The sequence below is a fragment of the Amphiura filiformis genome, unplaced genomic scaffold (genome assembly GCF_039555335.1).
Source record: "Amphiura filiformis unplaced genomic scaffold, Afil_fr2py scaffold_39, whole genome shotgun sequence".
Taxonomy (NCBI): Eukaryota; Metazoa; Echinodermata; class Ophiuroidea; order Amphilepidida; family Amphiuridae; genus Amphiura; species Amphiura filiformis.
Genome location: NW_027305503.1, coordinates 218,275 through 241,875, shown reverse-complemented (window position 1 = coordinate 241,875; position 23,601 = coordinate 218,275). Strand labels below are relative to the sequence as shown.

At 38.1% G+C, this 23,601-nt stretch overlaps 1 protein-coding gene across 1 annotated transcript in view; it reads right to left on the bottom strand.

The window, feature by feature from the left end:
* LOC140144090 (alpha-N-acetylneuraminide alpha-2,8-sialyltransferase-like) overlaps positions 1-14,408 on the bottom strand; it is a 32,571-nt gene extending 18,163 nt beyond the window's left edge. The window contains exons 1-2 of the mRNA XM_072165926.1: positions 14,279-14,408; positions 3,801-3,996 (exon numbers count right to left, since the gene is read on the bottom strand). Coding sequence (XP_072022027.1) covers positions 3,801-3,996 — 196 coding nt within the window. The 5' untranslated portion in view covers positions 14,279-14,408. The remainder of the gene's footprint in view (positions 1-3,800; positions 3,997-14,278) is intronic.
* Between the last annotated feature and the right edge of the window lie 9,193 nt (positions 14,409-23,601).

Sequence of the window (23,601 nt, the reverse complement as noted above, 5' to 3'; positions counted from 1 at the left end):
CATCGGCCGTACAATATATCGCGTGACAGTAGTCACGCACAAAGATAAACATTTCAACATGTTCAATATACGACTAGGAATATACCCCAACCAAAATTCATGAAATTTTCAGGCATGCTAACTTTAGTTATACTATTACATGAAACCCATTTTTGATTTAGGCGGTTTTTTTTTTTTGCTTGATGATATGAACATTTTTGTGTTCGTGACATGCAATTTTTCTCATTTTCCGAGCTACTTTGGACATGTTCAAGCTTCATTTACAGAGATCGGACACTAATCCCAACCATAACAAACCATGTAAACAATGATCACCTGGTCTATATTGTAGGATTAGATTAGTAAACTATAGTCGTGTTCACACAGTCGGACTTAAATCACTTATTACTGGACTTAAATTACGTCGGTAATAGTATCGGATATAAGTGGCAGTGTGAATGAGCGTCGGATATAACTATTATCCGACGTGATGTGCTTTAAATCCGACAATAAGCCAAAGATGAACAGAATTAAGAGCTCCGCAAATAGATTCATCAGGATTGTCCAAATACAATTATATAAAATGTTCGTAAACAAATCCAATAAAAGGTGATGTTAACATACCTCAATGACGTTTCGTGCTGTATCACAGCACTTTCTCAAATTGAATGATCAGCTTTGACCTTTCTCGTCTGTTGCTTCTTGGTAGCAGACGTAGGTGGCGCTGTTAGCAGTCCCGTTTCCCTGACAATGTGAGACGCCAAATTGACGATCATATCGCGAATTCTCGCGAGGGCGAATTCACAAAAACAAAATGTCGGCAAACCCGGAAGCTGGAATGGTTGCAGGAAAAAGGACAGAAACAACCAAAGAAATCCCTATTACGTGATCATGTGAGTACCACCAATAGTAGTGAAATTAATCTTAGTGGTTCACAGCTCAAAAAATGGGTTATCAATAAGTCCAAGCGCGATTTATCCGCCCCTGAAACTACTCTGCTCGCCAAAGGACTGAATTATGCAGTCGCGCCGAAAAACAACAGCGAGGTATTGCATGACTATATTGTTGCCACTGAGGAAGCTTGCGCTGGTTTGAACGTGAGCGATGCTTCCCAGTTACGTGCGGAAATGGTTGGTGCTATTAAATCTTCGAATATCACCAAATCCAATTTGTCTAAAGATGAAAAACGGGCCTTGCAAGATCTTAAGAAAGATGAAAATATCATGATTTTACCAGCGGACAAACGCAAATCCACAGTGGTTTTAGATAAAGATACTTATGAAGACAAAGTTAATAACATGCTAAATGATGAAAAAACGTATCAAAAACTGAAATCTGATCCAACATCCAAATATAAGGACAAGCTCCTTGGTATGTTAAAGAAATGAAAAAAGGAAGAAAAAATCACGGTTAGCGAGTATTGGAAATTATATCCCACTGCAGAAAAGATGCCTCGTATGTATTGTACACCCAAAATACATAAACCTGGTACCCCGCTGAGACCCATTGTAGATTATTGTTGCTCTATCATGTACGAGACATCAAAATAACTTGCTCGTATTTTAGGTCCGTTGGTTGGCCAAACCCAACACCACGTGATCAATTCTAAAGACCTTTCGGAGGGTCTAGAGGAGATTCTTATTGAAGAAGGAGAGGAGTTCATGTCTCATGATGTGGTATCCCTATTTACGAACACCCCGGTTGGCGACTCATTAAAGATTATTGGGAAGCGACTGGAGGACGATTCAACTTTGAAAGAAGGGGACCAAGCTAACCATAGATAACATCATGGAAGTACTTGAATTCGCACTCACCACCACATATTTTTCGTTTAGGGGCCAAATATACCAACAACGTTATGGCACGGCGATGGGTTCCCCGGTCAGCCCAATAGTAGCGAACTTGTACATGGAGTGGCTCGAGCAAGAAGCGCTAGCCACCGCCCCCTTAGACATAAAACCGAGGCTATGGAAACGCTATGTGGACGATGTGTTGGAAATTGTCAATAAAGGATCTGCAGAACCCCTCACCGAGCACCTTAATCAAATAGACAAAACTGGAAATATCAAGTTCACCTATGGAACAGAAGAAAATCAGCAAATCTCATTTCTCGATACTCTCATTGTCAAGAAACCAGATGGTTCAATCAAATTGCTCGTTTATAGAAAAAAGACACATACAGATCAATATCTGCATTTCCAATCCCACCATCCTTTACATACAACACAAACTCAGTGTTATTCGGACTCTCATGGATAGAAAAGACAAAGTGGTCACCGCGGAGAAAGACAGAGAGCTAGAGGAAGTTAAAATAAAAGAAGCTCTCACGCGGTGTGGCTACCCGGAGTGGGCTTTCAAAACAGTTCAGAAACCTAGCAAACCCAAAGTCAATAGTCAATCTCAATCCAAAAGCCGGGGATTTGTGTGCCTCCCACATAAGCAGGGTCTCTCGGAAAAGACCAGGAGAATTTTTAAGAAACACGGCTATCAAGCAATTTTCAAACCACACAAAACGTTGAGAAACCATCTTGTCCACCCTAAGGATAAACGTGACACCAAAACAACTTCCGACTGCGTGTATGAAATTCCTTGCTTAGGGTGCCCTAATTCATATATCGGCGAAACTTCAAGACTTTTCGGGATACGCATGAAAGAACATAAAACTGAATCTGATTTGGCGTCTGAGAAACCATACACTAGGGCCCAACGTAAAACATCTGTTGAAAGCGCCCCCAAGAAATCCGCTCTCACAGACCACGTCGCCGAAGACAATCATGTGATAGGCTGGGACGAAGCCAAAATAAGAGACATTGAATCCAACAGAAAAGGAGACACATAAAGGAATCAATATGGATAAGAAAGAGGGGGCAGGCTAATACACTCAACAGGGATTGTGGGAACTACTTCCTTCCGCATATTTATAATCAGCTGCTAACAGCGCCACCTACGTATGCTACCAAGAAGCAACAGACGAGAAAGGTCAAAGCTGATCATTCAATTTGAGAAAGTGCTGTGATACAGCACGAAACGTCATTGAGGTATGTTAACATCACCTTTTATTGGATTTGTTTACGAACATCTTATATAAGAGTTAAGAGCTGTTTAGACCAATCGAAACGTTACGTCCGGTAATAGTAATTACATGTGGACAGCACTCCCGGGACAGCACTTTTTGGCTGCCGGATATAACTGTGAGTATATCACTCGCGCAAAATTTTAAGGAGAGTAATTTTCTGCGTGATATCATCATGGCTGCAGTTGCAAATATTAATATAAATAAACGCAACAAGGGGTCAATTGGAATGACAAGGAAACATTGGCTCTCCTCAAAATCTGGAGAGACCTGGAAATTATTCCTGGGATAAAATGAAGCTTTGGGAGGAGATAACCAAACATGACAAGGGATTCCCCGTACGGTCGGGGTAGCAGATACATGCTAAGATAAAGGCACTGAAAACTCTCCTTCGCACCCTCCATGATCAGATGAAAATGAAAAGTTCAGGCGCAGGAGCAAATTACCATCCTTATTTGGATGACCTACACGAGTTTCTAGGGGGATGGGAGCAAATGTAAACCCTCCAGAGGGTTCAGTGTTACAATTGTGAAAATATCAAACCATGGAATACGTTATGGTCACACAAATGGTGTCAATGTTTGCATTGATATGAAATAATATGGGAATAGATTTCAAATAAATTTCAAATTTCTGATATGTAGCCGTTTTAGAAAGTTTAGTATAAACAGTTCATGTTAGGTAATATCAGCCAACTAAATGACAGAAATAGGTTTAAAGTTATATAATCAAGTTAAATCATACTTACAACTCGCATTGAATGGATCAAATTTCCGATAGCTCATCACTATTGCATTCAGCGGATTGGTTGATGCCACCCATAACAATATCAAGCTTATGAGACATACTAACCAAGTAGATAGAAATATTCTTCTCACAGTCATTGTAACAAAAATAGTTCGTGTCCATTTCCCCTGATACAACAGCCACATATTGTTTATCATCTGTAAAACAATTTATATATCTTAATTATTATATTGATAATTGTTGTAATTGCCTAAATGTAAGCATTATGGTACTCATGATAACAATGAGCAGAATTGTATTGCCTTGGGTTTTTTTTCCTAAAGCACCAATCACACCCCTGGGATCTGGTCTGCAACATAACACTATTATGCTGTGAGGACCAAAGAGCTTTTAATAGAAATAGAGTCGCAATAGATTATATAATGCTTTGCTCGTTTGATGCCGATTAGAAGTTGCGACCGGCTATTCATAAAAGTGGTACCTTTGTTTCGAACAAATGGGTTCCGCCATTAAATTGGTCACTGATCCGGCATCATATTAACGCTCTACACAACAGGCGAGTATCAATAAGTGACCACAATACAGTCATGTGTAAGGGCAGTCATGTGTAAAGTGGTACCATTGTTCCCACTTATCCCAAATGTGTGCTTGTGTTGGTTTGAAGTCTATAAAGGAGGCTTTAGCTGCCGATGCAATCATATTTGAGGGAGCCTAGGTAAATGGTATGAGTTGTGCTTACCGGGGATAATAAACTAATTCATAGTCAAATCATCTCCATGCATCGTGTATGTTTCATACAAACAAACAAAGCCCAAACCCCACCCCTCAATATACGCGCATGTATATGACACATGCCTATAACTCGGGGTGTAATATGCCACCTTCGACAGAGAGCATCAACTGTCGTCCGCGGGGATAGATTTCCGATATGAATCATGATAATAATTATGTTAGCACAATAGGCTATTGAATACCTCTGGTTTTATACCCTATACTGTGTCCTCCCAGCATAATAGTGTTTTGATTGCAGACCAGATTCGCTCTACTTTTTAATCCCTTGATTTTTGGTTTTTGAACAAAAGAGAAACCAAAACTAATGATTTGAAATGAGGGAATCCCTCATTTCAAATTATAAGATCTGGTGTCTGTTTTAACATCAAGGGATTAAAAAGTAGAGCAGATCTGGTCTGCAATCCGATTATGCTAGACGACACAGTATAGTATATAATGTATATAACCATAAGTGTTATAATAGCTTATTGTGCTAACATAATTATTATCATGATAATCGGATATCTATCCCCTCGGGCGACAGTTGATGCTCTCTGTCGTTCTTTCATGTCACCGTATAATTACACTCCGAGTTCTAGGCCCAGAAATCATGTGCGTATATTGAGGGAGTGGTTGGGGCTTTGCTTGTTTGTATGAAACATAAACGATGCATGGAGGTGATTTGATTATGAATTAGTTTATTATCCCCAGTAACAACCCATACCTCTTACGTAGGCTTCCCTATCCCCCACCTACATAACCTCCTTTTCCCTAGGTGCCTCATCCCCCCTCCTCGCCTCCCCTAAATTAGACTTCCCCGTAGTCCTCTATCTCGAGACACAAAAACAATCCTCCGCAACAAAAATACAACTTCCGCGCCTGGCCTAGATGGTATCATGTATGGTATCCTTTGCAAGCTCCATGCCACGCATCACGTTCTGCCTAACATGTTTCACAAAATCGTGCCCCCCCCCACCCCCTACAACCATATAGCTGCATTATGCAGTTATGTCTACAGCAGAATCACCACCTTCTTTGCAGGACTTAACACTCTGACGCTGGTCAACCGATTCTATTTTGTTATGCTTACAGTCGTTTTATCTTTTCTGTTTCGGTTTCAGGTTTCGGTTTCGGATCTCATTAGCTCGAGATACTCTAGCTAAAATACAGGTTTACATTTACTATCTTACATTATCTTGCTTCCGCTTTTTTTTTTTTTTTTTTTAGAACAATACTGTTACATAAGTCGAAGCAGAAACCCGCCCGGAGTCCGCCCTACTCATCATTACATTGTACTTAGTGCAATTTGCCTCCACACATTACGTAATCAACACAAAGCTTTTGTGAGGACTAGTGAGTGGATAAGAAATTGACAGCGGAGGATACGAACGACACGCCGATTTTTAGTTGTCAATCATGAATTCCTGCAACGTTTTAGTATTTGTGACGCGATCAAGCAAAATCAGTCGGAACTCGGCAATATTGATTTTGAGATATAGCCAAACAAAGCGAATATTTATTTCCTTTTGTTTCCTCTTGTTTTGGAAACACTTAAATTGCTAATATCTTTGGAACTGGTTTTCCAATTTCAATGGGTTTTTTCTGCAAAAGCAGCTTTGTAAATGCTATTTGGTAGCCTATAAGAATCTGAAAGTTTAATATTTCGAGTTCCGACTGATTCTGCTTGATCGCATCACATTTTACTGCATGGCATTGGCGAATTTGCTTGAAAACACGTGAGTTCATGTTGTGTAAACATAATTACCATGGACACAAATGAAATTACGATGCAATACAATGCAATTTGAATGCGCAGCAAATCAAAAGAAATAACGTTGGCCGGTTTTATGCAGAATTAGACCACGTCTGGATCTCATTGTTATTTTGAAGTGTTAGCATGGTACGTGTGAACAATTAGACTACGAGCCCAGACAATTTATTCAGCTGAGAAGAGACAAAAGGTTTGATGGCCTGGTTATGTTAGTATAGGCCCAAGATTCAATATTCCATATTGCTGCCGGGTCACAGCCTGTACGGGCAGCCTGGGGGTCACAAAATAGGGGGCCAAAAAATGCATTTCTTCAGCTCAAGAGAGACATGGACAAAATTTGTTGGATATCACTCCCAGGAGGATACTTATCATGCCTACAGCAATTTTGGCCTGTACAGGGGCCCAGACAGTAGCCCCAAAGGGCCCGCCCATATGGTGTTATTCAGCTGAAGAGAGACAAGGACGAATCTTTTTGCATTGGAACCATTACACTTTGGTGTGAAATACCAATGATAGCAACTTTTTCCTGTACGGGGGCCCAGACAGTAGCCTCAAAGGGCCCAATGTCCCATAACAGGTTATTCAGCTGAAGGAAGACATGGACAAATATTTTTGCATTGGAACTATTACACATTGGGGTGCACAAAAATACCAATGACAGCAACTTTGTCCTGTACGGGGGCCCAGACAGTAGCCTCGAAGGGCCCGATGCCCCATAACAGGTTTGGGGTCTACAAAAATAGGTTTTTTTTTACCAAACGTTGGGCAAAGTTGTTTTGAGGAGAGGCAAATTTGTACACATTGGTCCGATGACCACGGTAATGATGAAATCAAATAATTATCACTCACGTGATGAAAGATCCTCATCGTGGTCAACATGGTTAGTGTCATTATTAGGCCTAAGAATTTCATTTCCAATATTGAAGTTCGGGCAACACTGAAGCTTCCTACGGCACCCAGGAATATCGATTTACAATGCTAGTAGCAGCCGTCCGTAAAAAATGGTGAAATCAAAACGGATATTCTGACAAAACTATGATATATTGCTCACGGTGAAAAGCTAAAAGGTTGATCAGAACAAAAGCTCGCGGACAGAGTTGAAGCCTATCAAACTCGAAAATCTAACACAAAATGACTGAATTTCAGGGACCAGGATTTGAAAAAATCAGGATTAAAAAAAAAAAAAAAATCAGTACCAAGCATTGTAGTTTTTCCTGCCATTTACTGAAAAATTGTAAATTACTGCTTTTCATTTGGCTGAGAAAAATAATTTTACATTGAAACGGTGTAACTCAAGATTTTGTTCATTTCAGTACCAAATTCGATCGTTTGTATTGCCTTATTGACTGAGTGAGTCTTGTTGTGCAAGAATCGGTTGACCAGCGTTCAGAGTGTTAAACCCCATTAAACCAAGATAAAAACTCATTAAAAACAGCTCAACTTTGTTAAATCAGGGACGTGTCTTATATACCTGGTTAAATCCACAAACACATGATATCGCAATGGGCTGTGATGAAATAGGTATTATAATTTCAGTTGGATGCACCATTACAAAACAAACGCACGGTAACAATTGTGATGTGCCCTGAGTAATTTAATTTAATTATTTAGCTTTGGTTACAAGCTGAAAGTATTTCATGAGATGGGAAACCCCCTTGTACTTACAAGAGTCGGTGTGTAAAGTTATTTTGGACCCCCCCCCCAAAAAAATATTGTAAACAAAGTCAGATCTATGTTTGGAACTTCGAAATCTCCAGTTCAGTGTATTGCACCAAAAAAAAAAAAGAAAAAAAAAAAGGAAATGATGTAATGTGAAATGTTATTGTGTATAATTAATCGTGGGAAATCCCAATCTTGCATCATCTGTTGTGAAGATGTGAATGCAGTAATGGTTTATTAATAGATGATGTGTTTTGCATGAGAACTGGTATAAAAGCTGGAGGCTTGAGTTTGAACTTTACATAATATCATGGGAGATTGTAAAAACCTCCACATGTGTGTGTTGGTCTTCGTGCCTCAAAAAAGAAGTACATTTTAACCAGTTTACATAGCCAATACTTGAGCTATTTTAATACAGCAACGACAGAGATTTATGAGTAAACGAATGTGCTCTTCCTCATCGAAGGATTAAAGTTATTATGTCGACTTGCTGGAAGCTGGTATTTTAAAGCAACACATTTGTCAAATACAGTGGAGCAATGCAGAAAAAGGAGAAAGAGTGATTGGTGAACGAAACACCATTTTTGGAGAAAGCAGCGCAAGTAGATAAGTGTTTGGAGAAAGCAGCGCAAGGAGACAATTGTTTGGAGAAAGCAGCACATTTTTTTGTCTGAGGATTTTATACACAATGATATTTATAAGTGCAAGTGTACAATGGACTTCGCTGATTTTCGCAGGACAAGTGAATAAGGATATATACATCAGCCGTCCAGAACATTGCAAAAACTCTAGAATCCCTAACAAGAAGACCTCTGGTTAAGTACTGATAGATTAAAACTATATATAAAAACTTGTTGTTATATGTACCAATTATATCTTAAAAAGACTTAGATTTTGTTAGCTTAATTAAACAGTGTATTTGTGTTGTGCATTCTTGTGGATTTGGGTAAGAAGTGATTTTGGCCTTGAGTCAAAGTTGTCAAAGTAATTGTGATTGTATCATACAAGTAAATGAGAAAGATGTGGTTTCAATAATCACCCACTTGAAATCCGCTGACTCTCTCCACTGACCAAAGTTATCATGGTTATGGACAGATTTGGGAGTTGTTTTTGCTGTTATCCATCATTTACATATCAAGGATGTACGACCATTTGCAGATGCCCCACCTACTCAGTTTTTAGACATGTAATGTATACATTATTCTTAACTGACATCAAGTACAAAACATATCCGTCAAGTGGTTTAGTTTTAATGCCCTTGTAAAACCTCCACATGTGTGTGTTGGTCTTCGTGCCTCAAAAAAGAAGTACATTTTAACCAGTTTACATAGCCAATACTTGAGCTATTTTAATACAGCAACGACAGAGATTGATGAGTAAACGAATGTGCTCTTCCTCATCGAAGGATTCAAGTTATTATGTCGACTTGCTAGAAGCTGGTATTTTAAAACAACACATCTGTCAAATACAGTGGAGCAATGCAGAAAAAGGAGAAAGAGTGATTGGTGAAAGAAACGCCATTTTTGGAGAAAGCAGCGCAAGTAGATAAGTGTTTGGAGAAAGCAGCGCAAGTAGATAAGCGTTTGGAGAAAGCAGCGCAAGGAGACAATTGTTTGGAGTAAGCAGCACAATTTTTGTCTGAGGATTTTATACACAATGATATTTATAAGTGCAAGTGTACAATGGACTTCGCTGATTTTCGCAGGACAAGTGAATAAGGATATATACATCAGCCGTCCAGAACATTGCAAAAACTCTAGAATCCCCAACAAGAAGACCTCTGGTTAAGTACTGATAGATTAAAACTATATATAAAAACTTGTTGTTATATGTACCAATTATATCTTTAAAAGACTTAGATTTTGTTAGCTTAATATAACAGTGTATTTGTGTTGTGCATTCTTGTGGATTTGGGTAAGAAGTGATGTTGGCCTTGAGTCAAAGTTGTCAAAGTAATTGTGATTGTATCATACAAGTAAATGAGAAAGATGTGGTTTCAATAATCACCCACTTGAAATCCGCTGACTCTCTCCACTGACCAAAGTTATCATGGTTATGAACAGATTTGGGAGTTGTTTTTGCTGTTATCTCTCATTTACATATCAAGGATGTACGACCATTTGCAGATGCCCCACCTACTCAGTTTTTAGACATGTAATGTATACATTATTCTTAACTGACATCAAGTACAAAAAATATCCGTCAAGTGGTTTAGTTTTAATGCCCTTGTAAAACCTCCACATGTGTGTGTTGGTCTTCGCGCCTCAAAAAAGAAGTACATTTTAACCAGTTTACATAGCCAATACTTGAGCTATTTTAATACAGCAACGACAGAGATTTATGAGTAAACGAATGTGCTCTTCCTCATCGAAGGATTAAAGTTATTATGTCGACTTGCTGGAAGCTGGTATTTTAAAACAACACATCTGTCAAATACAGTGGAGCAATGCAGAAAAAGGAGAAAGAGTGATTGGTGAAAGAAACGCCATTTTTGGAGAAAGCAGCGCAAGTAGATAAGTGTTTGGAGAAAGCAGCGCAAGTAGATAAGCGTTTGGAGAAAGCAGCGCAAGGAGACAATTGTTTGGAGTAAGCAGCACAATTTTTGTCTGAGGATTTTATACACAATGATATTTATAAGTGCAAGTGTACAATGGACTTCGCTGATTTTCGCAGGACAAGTGAATAAGGATATATACATCAGCCGTCCAGAACATTGCAAAAACTCTAGAATCCCCAACAAGAAGACCTCTGGTTAAGTACTGATAGATTAAAACTATATATAAAAACTTGTTGTTATATGTACCAATTATATCTTTAAAAGACTTAGATTTTGTTAGCTTAATATAACAGTGTATTTGTGTTGTGCATTCTTGTGGATTTGGGTAAGAAGTGATGTTGGCCTTGAGTCAAAGTTGTCAAAGTAATTGTGATTGTATCATACAAGTAAATGAGAAAGATGTGGTTTCAATAATCACCCACTTGAAATCCGCTGACTCTCTCCACTGACCAAAGTTATCATGGTTATGAACAGATTTGGGAGTTGTTTTTGCTGTTATCTCTCATTTACATATCAAGGATGTACGACCATTTGCAGATGCCCCACCTACTCAGTTTTTAGACATGTAATGTATACATTATTCTTAACTGACATCAAGTACAACAAATATCCGTCAAGTGGTTTAGTTTTAATGCCCTTGTAAAACCTCCACATGTGTGTGTTGGTCTTCGTGCCTCAAAAAAGAAGTACATTTTAACCAGTTTACATAGCCAATACTTGAGCTATTTTAATACAGCAACGACAGAGATTGATGAGTAAACGAATGTGCTCTTCCTCATCGAAGGATTAAAGTTATTATGTCGACTTGCTGGAAGCTGGTATTTTAAAACAACACATCTGTCAAATACAGTGGAGCAATGCAGAAAAAGGAGAAAGAGTGATTGGTGAAAGAAACGCCATTTTTGGAGAAAGCAGCGCAAGTAGATAAGTGTTTGGAGAAAGCAGCGCAAGGAGATAAGCGTTTGGAGAAAGCAGCGCAAGGAGACAATAATTGTTTGGAGTAAGCAGCACAATTTTTGTCTGAGGATTTTATACACAATGATATTTATAAGTGCAAGTGTACAATGGACTTCGCTGATTTTCGCAGGACAAGTGAATAAGGATATATACATCAGCCGTCCAGAACATTGCAAAAACTCTAGAATCCCCAACAAGAAGACCTCTGGTTAAGTACTGATAGATTAAAACTATATATAAAAACTTGTTGTTATATGTACCAATTATATCTTAAAAAGACTTAGCTTAATTAAACAGTGTATTTGTGTTGTGCATTCTTGTGGATTTGGGTAAGAAGTGATTTTGGCCTTGTGTCAAAGTTGGCAAAGTAATTGTGATTGTATCATACAAGTAAATGAGAAAGATGTGGTTTCAATAATCACCCACTTGAAATCCGCTGACTCTCTCCACTGACCAAAGTTATCATGGTTATGAACAGATTTGGGAGTTGTTTTTGCTGTTATCTATCATTTCATCCAAAGTGTTACAATTAAACATGACAACAAATAAACACAAATCCCGACCGGCACACAACCCAACTTGAAAAAAAAAGCAAGGGAATGTACCGGCATGGGAATCGAACCCACGACTTTCCGACTGGATCGATGTTAGCAGTTGTAGTATTTGTTTTTTAATTATTATTTTTGGCGACATCCCCTGTAAAGGGAGGGGTAATTGGCAGGAACAGGAACCTGGTTTGGATTCCAGAGGGAGTGTGCCTGCAAGAGACACAGCCAAAGAGCTTTTAATAGAAATAGAGTCGCAATAGATTATATAATGCTTCGTTCGTTTGATGCCGATTAGAAGTTGCGACAGACTATTCATAAAAGTGGTACCATTGTTTCGAACAAAGGGGTTCCGCCATTAAATTGGTCACTGATCCGGCATCAAATTACCGCTCTACACAAAAGGCGAGTATCAATAAGTGACCACAATACAGTCATGTGTACGGGCAGTCAAGTGTAAAGTGGTACCACTGTTCCCACGTATCCCAAATGTGTGCTTGTGTGGGTCTGAAGTCTATAAGCTTTAGCTGTCGATGCAATCATCTTTTCTAATCGGAAACAATAGAACAATAGACCCTGCAGAGCGTTGGACACAGCCATCAGAAAAGGAATAGCTCAGATCGCGCGCCAAATAAGTTACCAGTTCAGAAATTGATATTTTTCCCAGCCTTGAAAAAAATTAGGCAGAGCAAGGAATTGAACCCGGGACCTCGCGGTTCTGAAACTCAATGCATTACCACTAAGCCAACTAGCAATTTGCTGTGAGAAGTTTGATAGTAGTCCTTGATATTGCTGAATAGAATAAATCAATACTGATAATTATCTAATGTACGATGTTATTCAAATGTCAGTGAATAAACAAATAAATAAATAGACATAGGACCCGTAAATGAACATGATGAATACATAAATACATAATGCAGAATGCAGTTAGTATTTTAGTTACTAAATTCCAAACATTCTATTATTTATGATGTTCTGCTATACACGCAAAGGAGATGTGCATTTAATATCCGCGCCTAATTAATAGTGGGTATTTCACTACATAGTCAAACTGTTGTGTGCCCTGCGGATTATCCATTGACCAGCTGCTAATCCAATAAGTCTTTTATCTGTAACAAGGTCGGTCATTGGCGGCTTGCTAATGGATTCTTGCATTATACAAAGAGCAGCACCAATCACAGCACATGTTTGATAATGGGCAACCAACGTATCCATAATAGTATAATTTAGGCGCTGACGCAAGCTTTCATGCGGGAAATATGAACACATTCTCGCTAGTCGTACCCTTTTTCGAAATATTGATACGGCGCTAAAGGCTACGGCTTTTCCAGACACAGCGACGAACCCTATAAACAGAGGTAAGTTATCATCTTGTTACAAGGAATTCAAAGTAATTTTATCATCAATAGATCCACATAGAGGAAAACGACATCTATCGTGAGCCAATCTGCATTCTGTTGCCTGCAAAAGCTGACGATCGGGTACAAATTCTAAAAGCAGCGTGACTAGATATTTGCGTTAATTTCATGATACGTTTAAAACGCATTGAAAACGCCAAATTGCAGACATAAAATATATAACGTAGGTGTGTGGAAAAGAACTGCAATAACAAACTATGTGCCCAAAGAGTTGTCTTTGGCATGTCGCTTTTTTGAAATATCACCAAAAATATCAAATTTTGGGAAAACGCCCCAAAATTTAAAACAAACACGAACCTTCCAAAATAAATATATATTAGCACTCGGCGGCCCAGTGAATACCTGCCGCTGTAATTTGGGGTAACTCGTTACTTCCCCTCTCCAGATACCTGTACTTCATGTTCACCCATACCCCACGCCTTAAGGTACTGGGTTGATCACTGATATGAGCGCAAAGGGCGGACGATTAGCTTACATGCAAGCCGTTTGGGTGAAAAGACAAACGCTTTTTTTATGCCATAAAAAACCCTTCGTAGTGATAAGGTTAAATTAGAGTAGAAAATGGTGTGAGATCTTATTTTATTAGCCAAATGTACTATACCTCGTAAGTTTGATAATGTATATAGCCTAATCTATATAATCTTAAATTTTTACGTGTATAATAAATAAGGGTATGAGTGCCGCCATTGTTTGCATGCTATACCTCATTTTTTTTTATGCCACAAACACGGTTAGTGATCACTGAGTTCACATTCACAAGTATTCACAATGTTACAATCATATAAACAAAGTACTTACCTAAATTATTTCTACCAAAATTGCTGTACTAAAAATATTTCTTCGTGGCGCATCAAATCCTTTTGAAATTCTAAACGAATACAAAATACGTTAATGTAAGCACGTCAAGGGTCTCTCTAATTAATCCACCGTTGATATACTCATGGTAACGCTTAGATATAAGTTGCTATGGTTATAGGTTTCACTTCTGTGATTCCCGTTAATAGACACAAATAATTGAATATTAAATGGTGCCTCCACGATTATGTGCCACAATGTCCCCTTGAATTAAAGTTGTTGGTCCATTTGCTTACCCAACATTTGTTACACATTCCCCTTATTCCATGACTTAAAAACATATTAAAATGATGACTCACATTTAACTCCAAACCTACATACACTCAGAACGCTAGCGAGCAGCGCCTTTGTTATGATCATGCATTTAAATGAGGCTCGAGAATAAGTAAATAGATGTTGTACAATGCTTGGGTTTTTAAAATCCATAGTTTGGCTATGAATAAATATGTCCTAAATCATAAAATATTGAAAACAGGAAATAATGGTGATGGTAAAAATGCCAAATAAGTATGTCTCTTTATTTTCAACAAAAAGTCCGTGTCTCACCCAAAAAAGAATAAGTGATGTGTAATAGTAAATAAATAAATAAATAAATAAATAAATAAATAAATAAATAAATAAGTAAATAAATAAATAAATAAATAAATAAATAAATAAATAAATAAATATTAATTAATTAGTAAATAATTGAATAATAAGTTATAAATATCTCATTATTATACCTTCATACACTCTTAGAGAGCAAGAACCATGAATTACACAGCCGTGACGTTAGTCACGGCTGTGTCTTTTTTTCTTACAGGTTCTTTCTTCTTTCTTCTTTCTTTCTTCTTTCTGCCGACCACTTCATTTGCTCTAGCACTTACATGCTTACACCGATTTTGACCTTACTTGGTCACAACCATCATTGACCATGCCCCTACATGTCATATGAAACTCGTGGGGTCAAAGGTCACGCAGAGGTCATAGGGGTCAAAAACGTGATTTCAACTAAAAATGCTTCTTCTCTCACAGATTACGTAGGACAGTGACACCACTTGCACACATGCATTGTTATTATCCAGTGTCTATAGGGTCCTCACAGATTTTGGGTCAAAGGTCATTAAGGGGTCACTTCCGGTATAAAACGAAAAACTTTCAAATTTTTTTATTTGCTAAGACAAACATAGGACAGTAACGGTATGTTCACACATAAATTGTAGTTATCCTGTGTATATGTGGTATTTTTATATTTAGGGTCAAAGGTCATTAAGGGGCCACTTCCGGTATAATACGAAATACGTTTAAAATGCTTCTTCTCCCACAAATTACGTAGGACAGTGACACCACTTGCACACATGCATTGTTATTACCCAGTGTCTATGGGGTCCTCACAGATTTGGGATCAAAGGTCATTAAGGGTCACTTCCGGTATAAAACGAAAAACCTTCAAATTTTTTTATTTGCTAAGAAAAACATAGGACAGTAACGGTATGTTCACACATGAATTGTGGGTACCCAATTCATATGTGGTATTTTTTTATTTGGGGTCAAATGTCATTAAGGGGTCACTTCCGGTATAAAACGAAAAACCGTCAATTTTTTTATTTGCTAAGAAAACATTGGACAGTAACGAGTATGTTCACACATGAATTGTGGGTACCCAATTCATATGTGGTATTTTTTTATTTAGGGTCAAATGTCATTAAGGGGTCACTTCCGGTCTGAGACGAAAAACCTTCAAAATGCCCCTTCTGCCACAAGTAACATAGCAAAGTGGTGCCACATGCACCCATGCATTGACATTAGCCAATGTCTATGGCCGTTTTCATATATTTTGGGGTCAAAGGTCATTAGGGGTAACAACACGGCTGTGTTCGTGGGTTAGACCACAGCTTAGTCTAGTTAATAATTGCATTTGCACGCACTTAGGGACCGTTCACAAACACTTGTTAGTGAGGGCGTGATGCAAAAAAAGTTTATCGTGAAAATATTTCGCCCCCCACCCTTTAAAGATCTCAAAAATGTCAGGGCCCCCTTTTTGACATGAAAATTATCATGGGTCACCTTTATAGAAAATCATATAAACTCAATTTTCCCAGGAAAATTTGTGGTCATTTTTTCAGCCCCCCTTTTTTTTGTATCAGGCCCCCTAACAAGTGTTTGTGAACGGTCCCTTAGCGTACTACTTGCAGTGCTGTCGGATTCTTCTTGTGGCTTGATCACAAAAATATAACATTATTTCAAGTAACAATACACGTGCGACAACTCCGCGCATGCCTATCTCAACAGTGTACATGTATGAATGAAACGCCAGCTTGAATACCCCTGTTTCAAAAATAAATACGTCAATATGGCGTCTAATTAAGCCACCGTTGAGCCAAGGTATCCATGGTGACATCAACATACATTAGTTTCTATGGTACCTCTCGCTTCAGTGATCACCAAAATAATTGATTCTAATACTAAAGTGAATGCTACACAGTACAGAGTGCACACCATAAAACTGACAGGTATTAATTAAAACGTCACATAACTTGAATTACACACAATCGATAAAAATACAATTTTACCTAGATATAGCCATTTTAACGTTTCCAATTATGGTTAAAATACGCTCGCTTTGATATTATGCGAATACTATGAAATAAGTTTTATTTATGACATAGAGGGTAAGAACAAATGATTGTAATATGGTATATGAGTACCGTATAAGATAAATGATATTGTCAATGGTTTTATCAAGGAATTGGTTTTGACCTGGTTTCGGAGTCCATGTGGAACGCTCGGCCCTGATTTGGTAAAACGATCTAACTTGAAATTTGGACATTTTGAGATAAATTCATATCTTGTGGCAACAATGAGCCTTGCATTGAAAGTCATATTTAAAATGTGTTGAGTACCACCCCAAAGTTTCCCTATATACACCCCCTATACTACCCACCTCACACACCTCTGCACCCACCCCACACCCGATAGGCCTATACATAATATTACATACCGGTATAATAATATTTATATAGCACGTTAGAGCTATACATTTAAAAAGTATAGCCCTATTATGACAAATAGGCCTACATGTCAAATTAAAAACAAACCCGAACACAAGTCTGAAGGGTGTAATGAAAATGCCAACCCCTATACTACCCACCTCACACGCCTCTGCACCCACCCCACACCCGATAGGCCTATACATAATATTACATACCGGTATAATAATATTTATATAGCACGTTATAGCTATACATTTAAAAAGTATAGCCCTATTATGACAAATAGGCCTACATGTCAAATTAAAAACAAACCCGAACACAAGTCTGAAGGGTGTAATGAAAATGCCAACCCGCGATGGGGGGGGGGGGGTCATTCAAAATGCACCTGGGGATAGGAGGGACAGAAAAATAAAATCCCCTATAACTTTACCACTTGCTTTGCTACATGGTTTACCAGTATTTTTTTAGGTTTGGACAGTACAACGTGCGTCTCGTAATACGGACTAACCTAGGTAAACAAACAAACATACAAAATGGTCGACATAGGCATAATCATGGAAACCATATTTGCCATTGCAGGCTATCACCATGATCACGGAAGCAAATATCCAAAATTCACTTTAATTTACCAAAGCACCCAAATGGGAGATTTGGGCTACAAAATCGCCCGTCGAGCATTCCTTGCTTTCAATGCAGAAGAGACCTGGATTAGATCAATGGAATTATCGACTATTTATGCTGCTTGCTTTCGAGATAAAGTACTGAGTTGGAGATTTTAGGAGCATGTCGTGAAAAAGGTGAAATCAAAACGGAAATTCTGACAAAACAATAATAGATAGACCCACACGATGTGCTTTACAGAGGTGGGAAATATCTTTCCTTAGCGAATTATATTAGTTTGAAACGCTAAAAATGAATTCGAAAAAAGCTCGTGGACGGATGTAAGGCCTATAAAATTCATAAATCTTACACTAAACGACACAATTTCATACCTAATTTTAACACCAGGATTTAAAAAAAAATGTATATCCAAGCACAATGTTTTTAACTGACATTACTGAAGAAAAAAAATATTGCTTTATATTTGACCGAGAAAATTAATTACATAGCAAAAAGGTGCATATCTGAATTGTGCTGATTTTAACATGTATCGATCGACTTTTAGCGCGACTATGCATTTCTAAAGAATCGGTTGTCCTGCGTTGAGACTGTATCATTTGACTTCAAACGATATCCAGAAGCGGGGTTATGGTTTGTTGAACTCTGCTCCTTCAACAAAATGGTAAATTCGGTTTTACGCGTGTCTCCTTTTCTACATTGCTGGTACTAAAGTCATAATTGGTTGTCATTTCAAATCATCCCCAAGTCAACGAGGTTCAGGAATGTCCTCTCATTGTTATTGTTGGTTATATACATATCTAGACAAAATACAATGCCTCATTTCAAATATTTAGTTTTAGTTTTGGTTTTGGTTTTGGTCACGTGGTTTCCTATTGTCCTGCCTAACCACTTGAATCATAAGATATCGAACTCATTGTTTCTACCTTTTGTTTAAAACCGAACATTTGTGTCAGTCAGTTTCGGTTTTGGTTTCAGTTTCTTATAAGTGGTGTGAATCGTAAAATTATCTTGATTTGAAGTTACCTACTCTAAGTATACAAAAGAAATGTTTAAATTTCGCAGTGCAATATTCACGAGGAGAGAAATCGAGCATGGTAATCTACATTGAAAGACGTGGTTTACAAAACCGAATAAGCCTAGGCTAATTCACCTGTAAAAAAATATAGACCATCGAAATATTTGCATTCGACATTACAAAAGGGGCCACTATTGTAATTGTATAGGTGCTATAAACAAAATCGATTCATGTCCTTAATCCCATGTACCAGAATCGATGGAAGGCCATTATATGACCTCTAATAACCTAATGACTTTTACTGAAGCAATTTTTACTGCAAAAAGTAGAAGATAGAGGGGAAAAGAGATTGTGTGGTGGGTGTGTGTGTTGGGGGGGGGGTGGTTGGAGGGCAAGGGGGATATGGGCCGGGAAAGAGAGAAACAGATGAGAGAGAGCATTGGAAGGGGGAGGAGAGCTCGAGATGAAGATATCGAATGTAGGGGAGGACGAGGGGAAAGGGGTAAATTTCGAATAAGAATAATTAGGATCTGATGAGTTCAAATGTGGATGGTCTTAACTTAACAATGTCAATGATGTTTTTTTTTTTTTTTTTTTTTTTTTTGGTTGTTATTTTTTAAATGTCGAACATATTTAGGCATTAACAGCTGAAATCTAGGAGATAACGTCGCCATAGATAGCTGGTCGTCGCATTTTGTACAGGACAGGCAAGTGTATACCCTGATCGGAACCAACTGCAACGAGGTCTTTTATCATGGATCTTCTGCCCCGCCATTACCAGATGAACACCGGGGAAAACGTAAATTGTGTTGGCCCTGCAGGGAATTGAACCCGGGACCTCTCACACCAAAGGAAAATACCTTAACCTCGGCTTAATCGGCTTTTGCATGTAAACTCATCAGTTTATTAGATATAATCATTAGTCGTGTTCACACGGTCGGAAATAAGTGAGTTATTACCGGCAATAAGCGACTTATAACCGGTAATATTGACTTATTACCGGTAATAAGTGACTTATGTCCGACTGTGTGAATACGACTGTATTGTGTTATTTCCATGATATGATCGATAACGTATATTTTGTAACAGACACCATCAACTCTTTGCAGGGTCTATTGTTCTATTGTTTCCGTTTAGAGCGCTGACATATTGGAAAATGTTGCCAATCAATATTCATGAGAGTGTACATTCAATGTCCAGTTATCGAAATTGAGTGACATGTGTTTGGCAGGTGTGAAATACATCTGACTGGGCGTTTTAATCTCTTCATTTCTTCATCTTTCTCCCTTCCTCCATCCCTCTCTCATTCTCCATATCCCCTCCTCCCCTCTTCCTCCCTCCTCCCCTCCCAAGACTTCTCACAGTGGTGAATCTGCCCTACCCAACTAGTCGGGCTCTCATTCACGCGCGGATGGGAAATAGTGTTCACTTTATGTTTGATACGGTTTCTAGACTGAAATTTTGCGTAGAACACGCTCCCGTAGTCCACTTTAATTAAAAATGTGCCCAAAGTGCTTTTTCCGGGGGGTGCCCCTACAATGGGGGTCAAAATTACTAAAAATGTATTCTAAGACCAATGGTGGTGATTTTGGTGTCTAAATATATGTTTATGGACATGAGAAAGTCATTTAGACAGTTTACGAAATCCAAAATGGCTTCCTTATGTTCCAAAATTCAAAATGGCGGCCAAAATGGTGAATTTTAGCCAAACTTATTTGAACGGCTTTATCAGGCCGATGGTGGTGATTTGAGTGTCTATGAACATGACTGTGGACATGAAAAAGTTATTTACATAGTTTATCAAAATCCAAAATGGCTGCCTTATACAAAAAAAATCAAAATGGCCGCCAAAATGCCGAAAATTATTCTAACTGATTTGAACGGCACTCTCGGCCCGATGGTCGTAATTTGGGTGTAGGTATATGTTTGTGGACATGAAACAGTCATTTATATAGCTTATAAAAATCCAAAATGGCTGCCCTATGCCCAAAAATTCAAAATGGCGGTCAAAATGTCGAATATTAGTCTATATCATTTGAACGGCATTCTCAGGCCGCTGGTGGTGATTTTGGTGTCCAGTTATATGTTTGGGGGCATGACAAAGTCATTCAGCTAGTTTACAAAATCCAAAAATGTTGCCCTATGGTTCAAAATTCAAAATGGCGGCTAAAATAGTGAATTTTAGTAAAAATTACTTGAAAGATATTCTTAGGCTGATGGTAGCGATATTGGTGTCTAGGTATATGTTTGTGACATAATAGGCCCCTATAGTGTACATGACCAAGTCATTTAGATAGTTGATGAAATTTAGAATGGCTGCCCAATGCTAAAAAATCAAATGGTGGCCAAAATTGCAAATTTTATATTGATTTTATCTAATTATCATATAGACACCCCAGCTCTTGGGACTTAAATTTTGTTTTAAATCTAAAGTCGCCGTGTTACAATATAATCACTTATAAATGGAACATAGATGCCCAAAATATTCAAAATGGCGTCATTAAACCAAATGTTAATACTAACTAACACTATAAGGATCACATTTGATGTCCATTGATCTATTATGATTTAAAAAGGTAGTCCAAAGACCATTGAAAATGTTGTATATCCCGTAAAATGTAAACTAGTTCTATCTCTAAACCTGGGCACTTGAAGACCTTGGCGGCCTATACTTTGCCTATACTTTTGTAGATCGCCAAAATTTCCCAATTTTACAAGGGTGTGCTCAAATTATGACGTCATAGCGATATTATGACTGAGGAATGTGGACTTTTTGGAATCACTGGAGAGAGTAGACATATAGCTATACTTTGGTACCAAATATAACGGCATATGACGTTTGTAATTGAAAATTAGGGGGGGGGGTTGCAACACCCCACCCCTTTGTAGTCCGTGTTACAAAATATGGCTCAGTTATAGTTCTAGGGTTAAACTTACACACGTTTCCACTTTTGATCTGTTATGAGTGAAATTAATGTGCTAAAAGTGGCAACTATTAATAGTTTATCATCTATCCTTGCTCAATGGATACTCGCCTTTTAATATCAGAAGGATATCAGGTCTTGGTCAATATTATTACCAAACAAGCGAATGTGATGGCTTTCTTAAAGCTTCTAACAAACCCAGCTTTCGCAGTTACCTACTGACTCCAAGGAACAGTCGCTATATACCATCATGGTGATAGCGGCATGAGAAAGAAACGCCTAAAAGTTCACTCCCTAGCAAAGGCTCTTTGACCATGCAGAAAATCCACGAAATGTCATATCCTGCGAGTAATATTCGTCGCAAATGGCATTGTTAACTGCTTTTATGATTTGTATAAACAGACATATCCTCTCAACTACGGCTGGTTGCTTGAAAACGGCATCTCCGGACTCATTTTAACTCATAACAAATCAAAAGTGGAAACATGTGTACGTTTTACACTAGAACTGGGAACCTGGGAACCAAGGGAGAACAGTGCCAGTGCATTGATTGGTCACCCCAGGTTAAATAAATGCCCCTAATTTTCAATTATATTTGGTACCAATGTATATATAGCTATGGGTCTTTGTCTATCCAGCGATACCAAAAGAAGTACAAACATTCCCCACATAATATCGCTATGACGTCATAATGTGAGCACATCCTTGCAAAATTGAATATATGAATGCACATCCCACCCTAGTCCATACTTTGGCCAAATTGAGTTAAGCATGGAAAATTGTTGCTTATACATAGGCCTATCATATGTATAAAAGTTGAACCCAAATCAACCCTCTACGTGGGTCTATTAGCATGTGAAATCCAAAATGGCCTATACCCGGCATGTATGATACACATTTGTTTTTTAGTTTTCTCAAAATCACTTTCGATGGACTTGGGTGGGTTTTGTATTCATGTATTCAATTCTGGTTATTTATAAAAGTATAGGCAAAATTGATCTTCTTCCAAAAATTCTACGAACATGCGATTTTCACCGAATTGTCTCATACATATAAAGGAAAATGACTTTTTCAACCTAACTAACAAGTAAAAAGTCAATATATCTTGGAATAATTTTACAAGAGTGAAATAAAACTGTATTTACTGTAAACCTATGGTGGGCCTCACCCCCCCTCCCCCTCTATGATCAATCATCTTTGATGGTCGGACATACCCAGGGTAAGGTGCTGGGGTCAGTATCACTTAAAAGAGCGTACATGATGGATCTACGATTAGTTTAAGTCGTTTGGGCGTGAAGACGCGTGTTTTTTTTTTTTTATGGCGGATGGAAAACCTTGGGGGTGGTATATACAACCTCCTACGTAGTTCTAGGGTTAATAACTTTCCTTAATTGCGTTATAATGATTATTATGTTTCTTATTATGGCCGATCTTCAAATACCCCAGTTTAAAGATAGAAATCGCTTACCTTTTACGGGATATAGGCCTACAACAGTTGGCCACCTTTTTAAATCATAATAGATCAATGGACATCAAATGTTATTATTTGGTTAATGGCGCCATTTTGAATAATTTGGGCATCTATGTACCAATTACAAGTGATTATATTGTGACACGGCGACCTTAGATTTAAAACAAAATTAAGTCCCAAGAGCTGGGGTTTTGACCACCACTTGAATTTTTTAGCATAGGGCAGCCATTTAAGATTTCATTATCTAAATGACTTGGTCATGT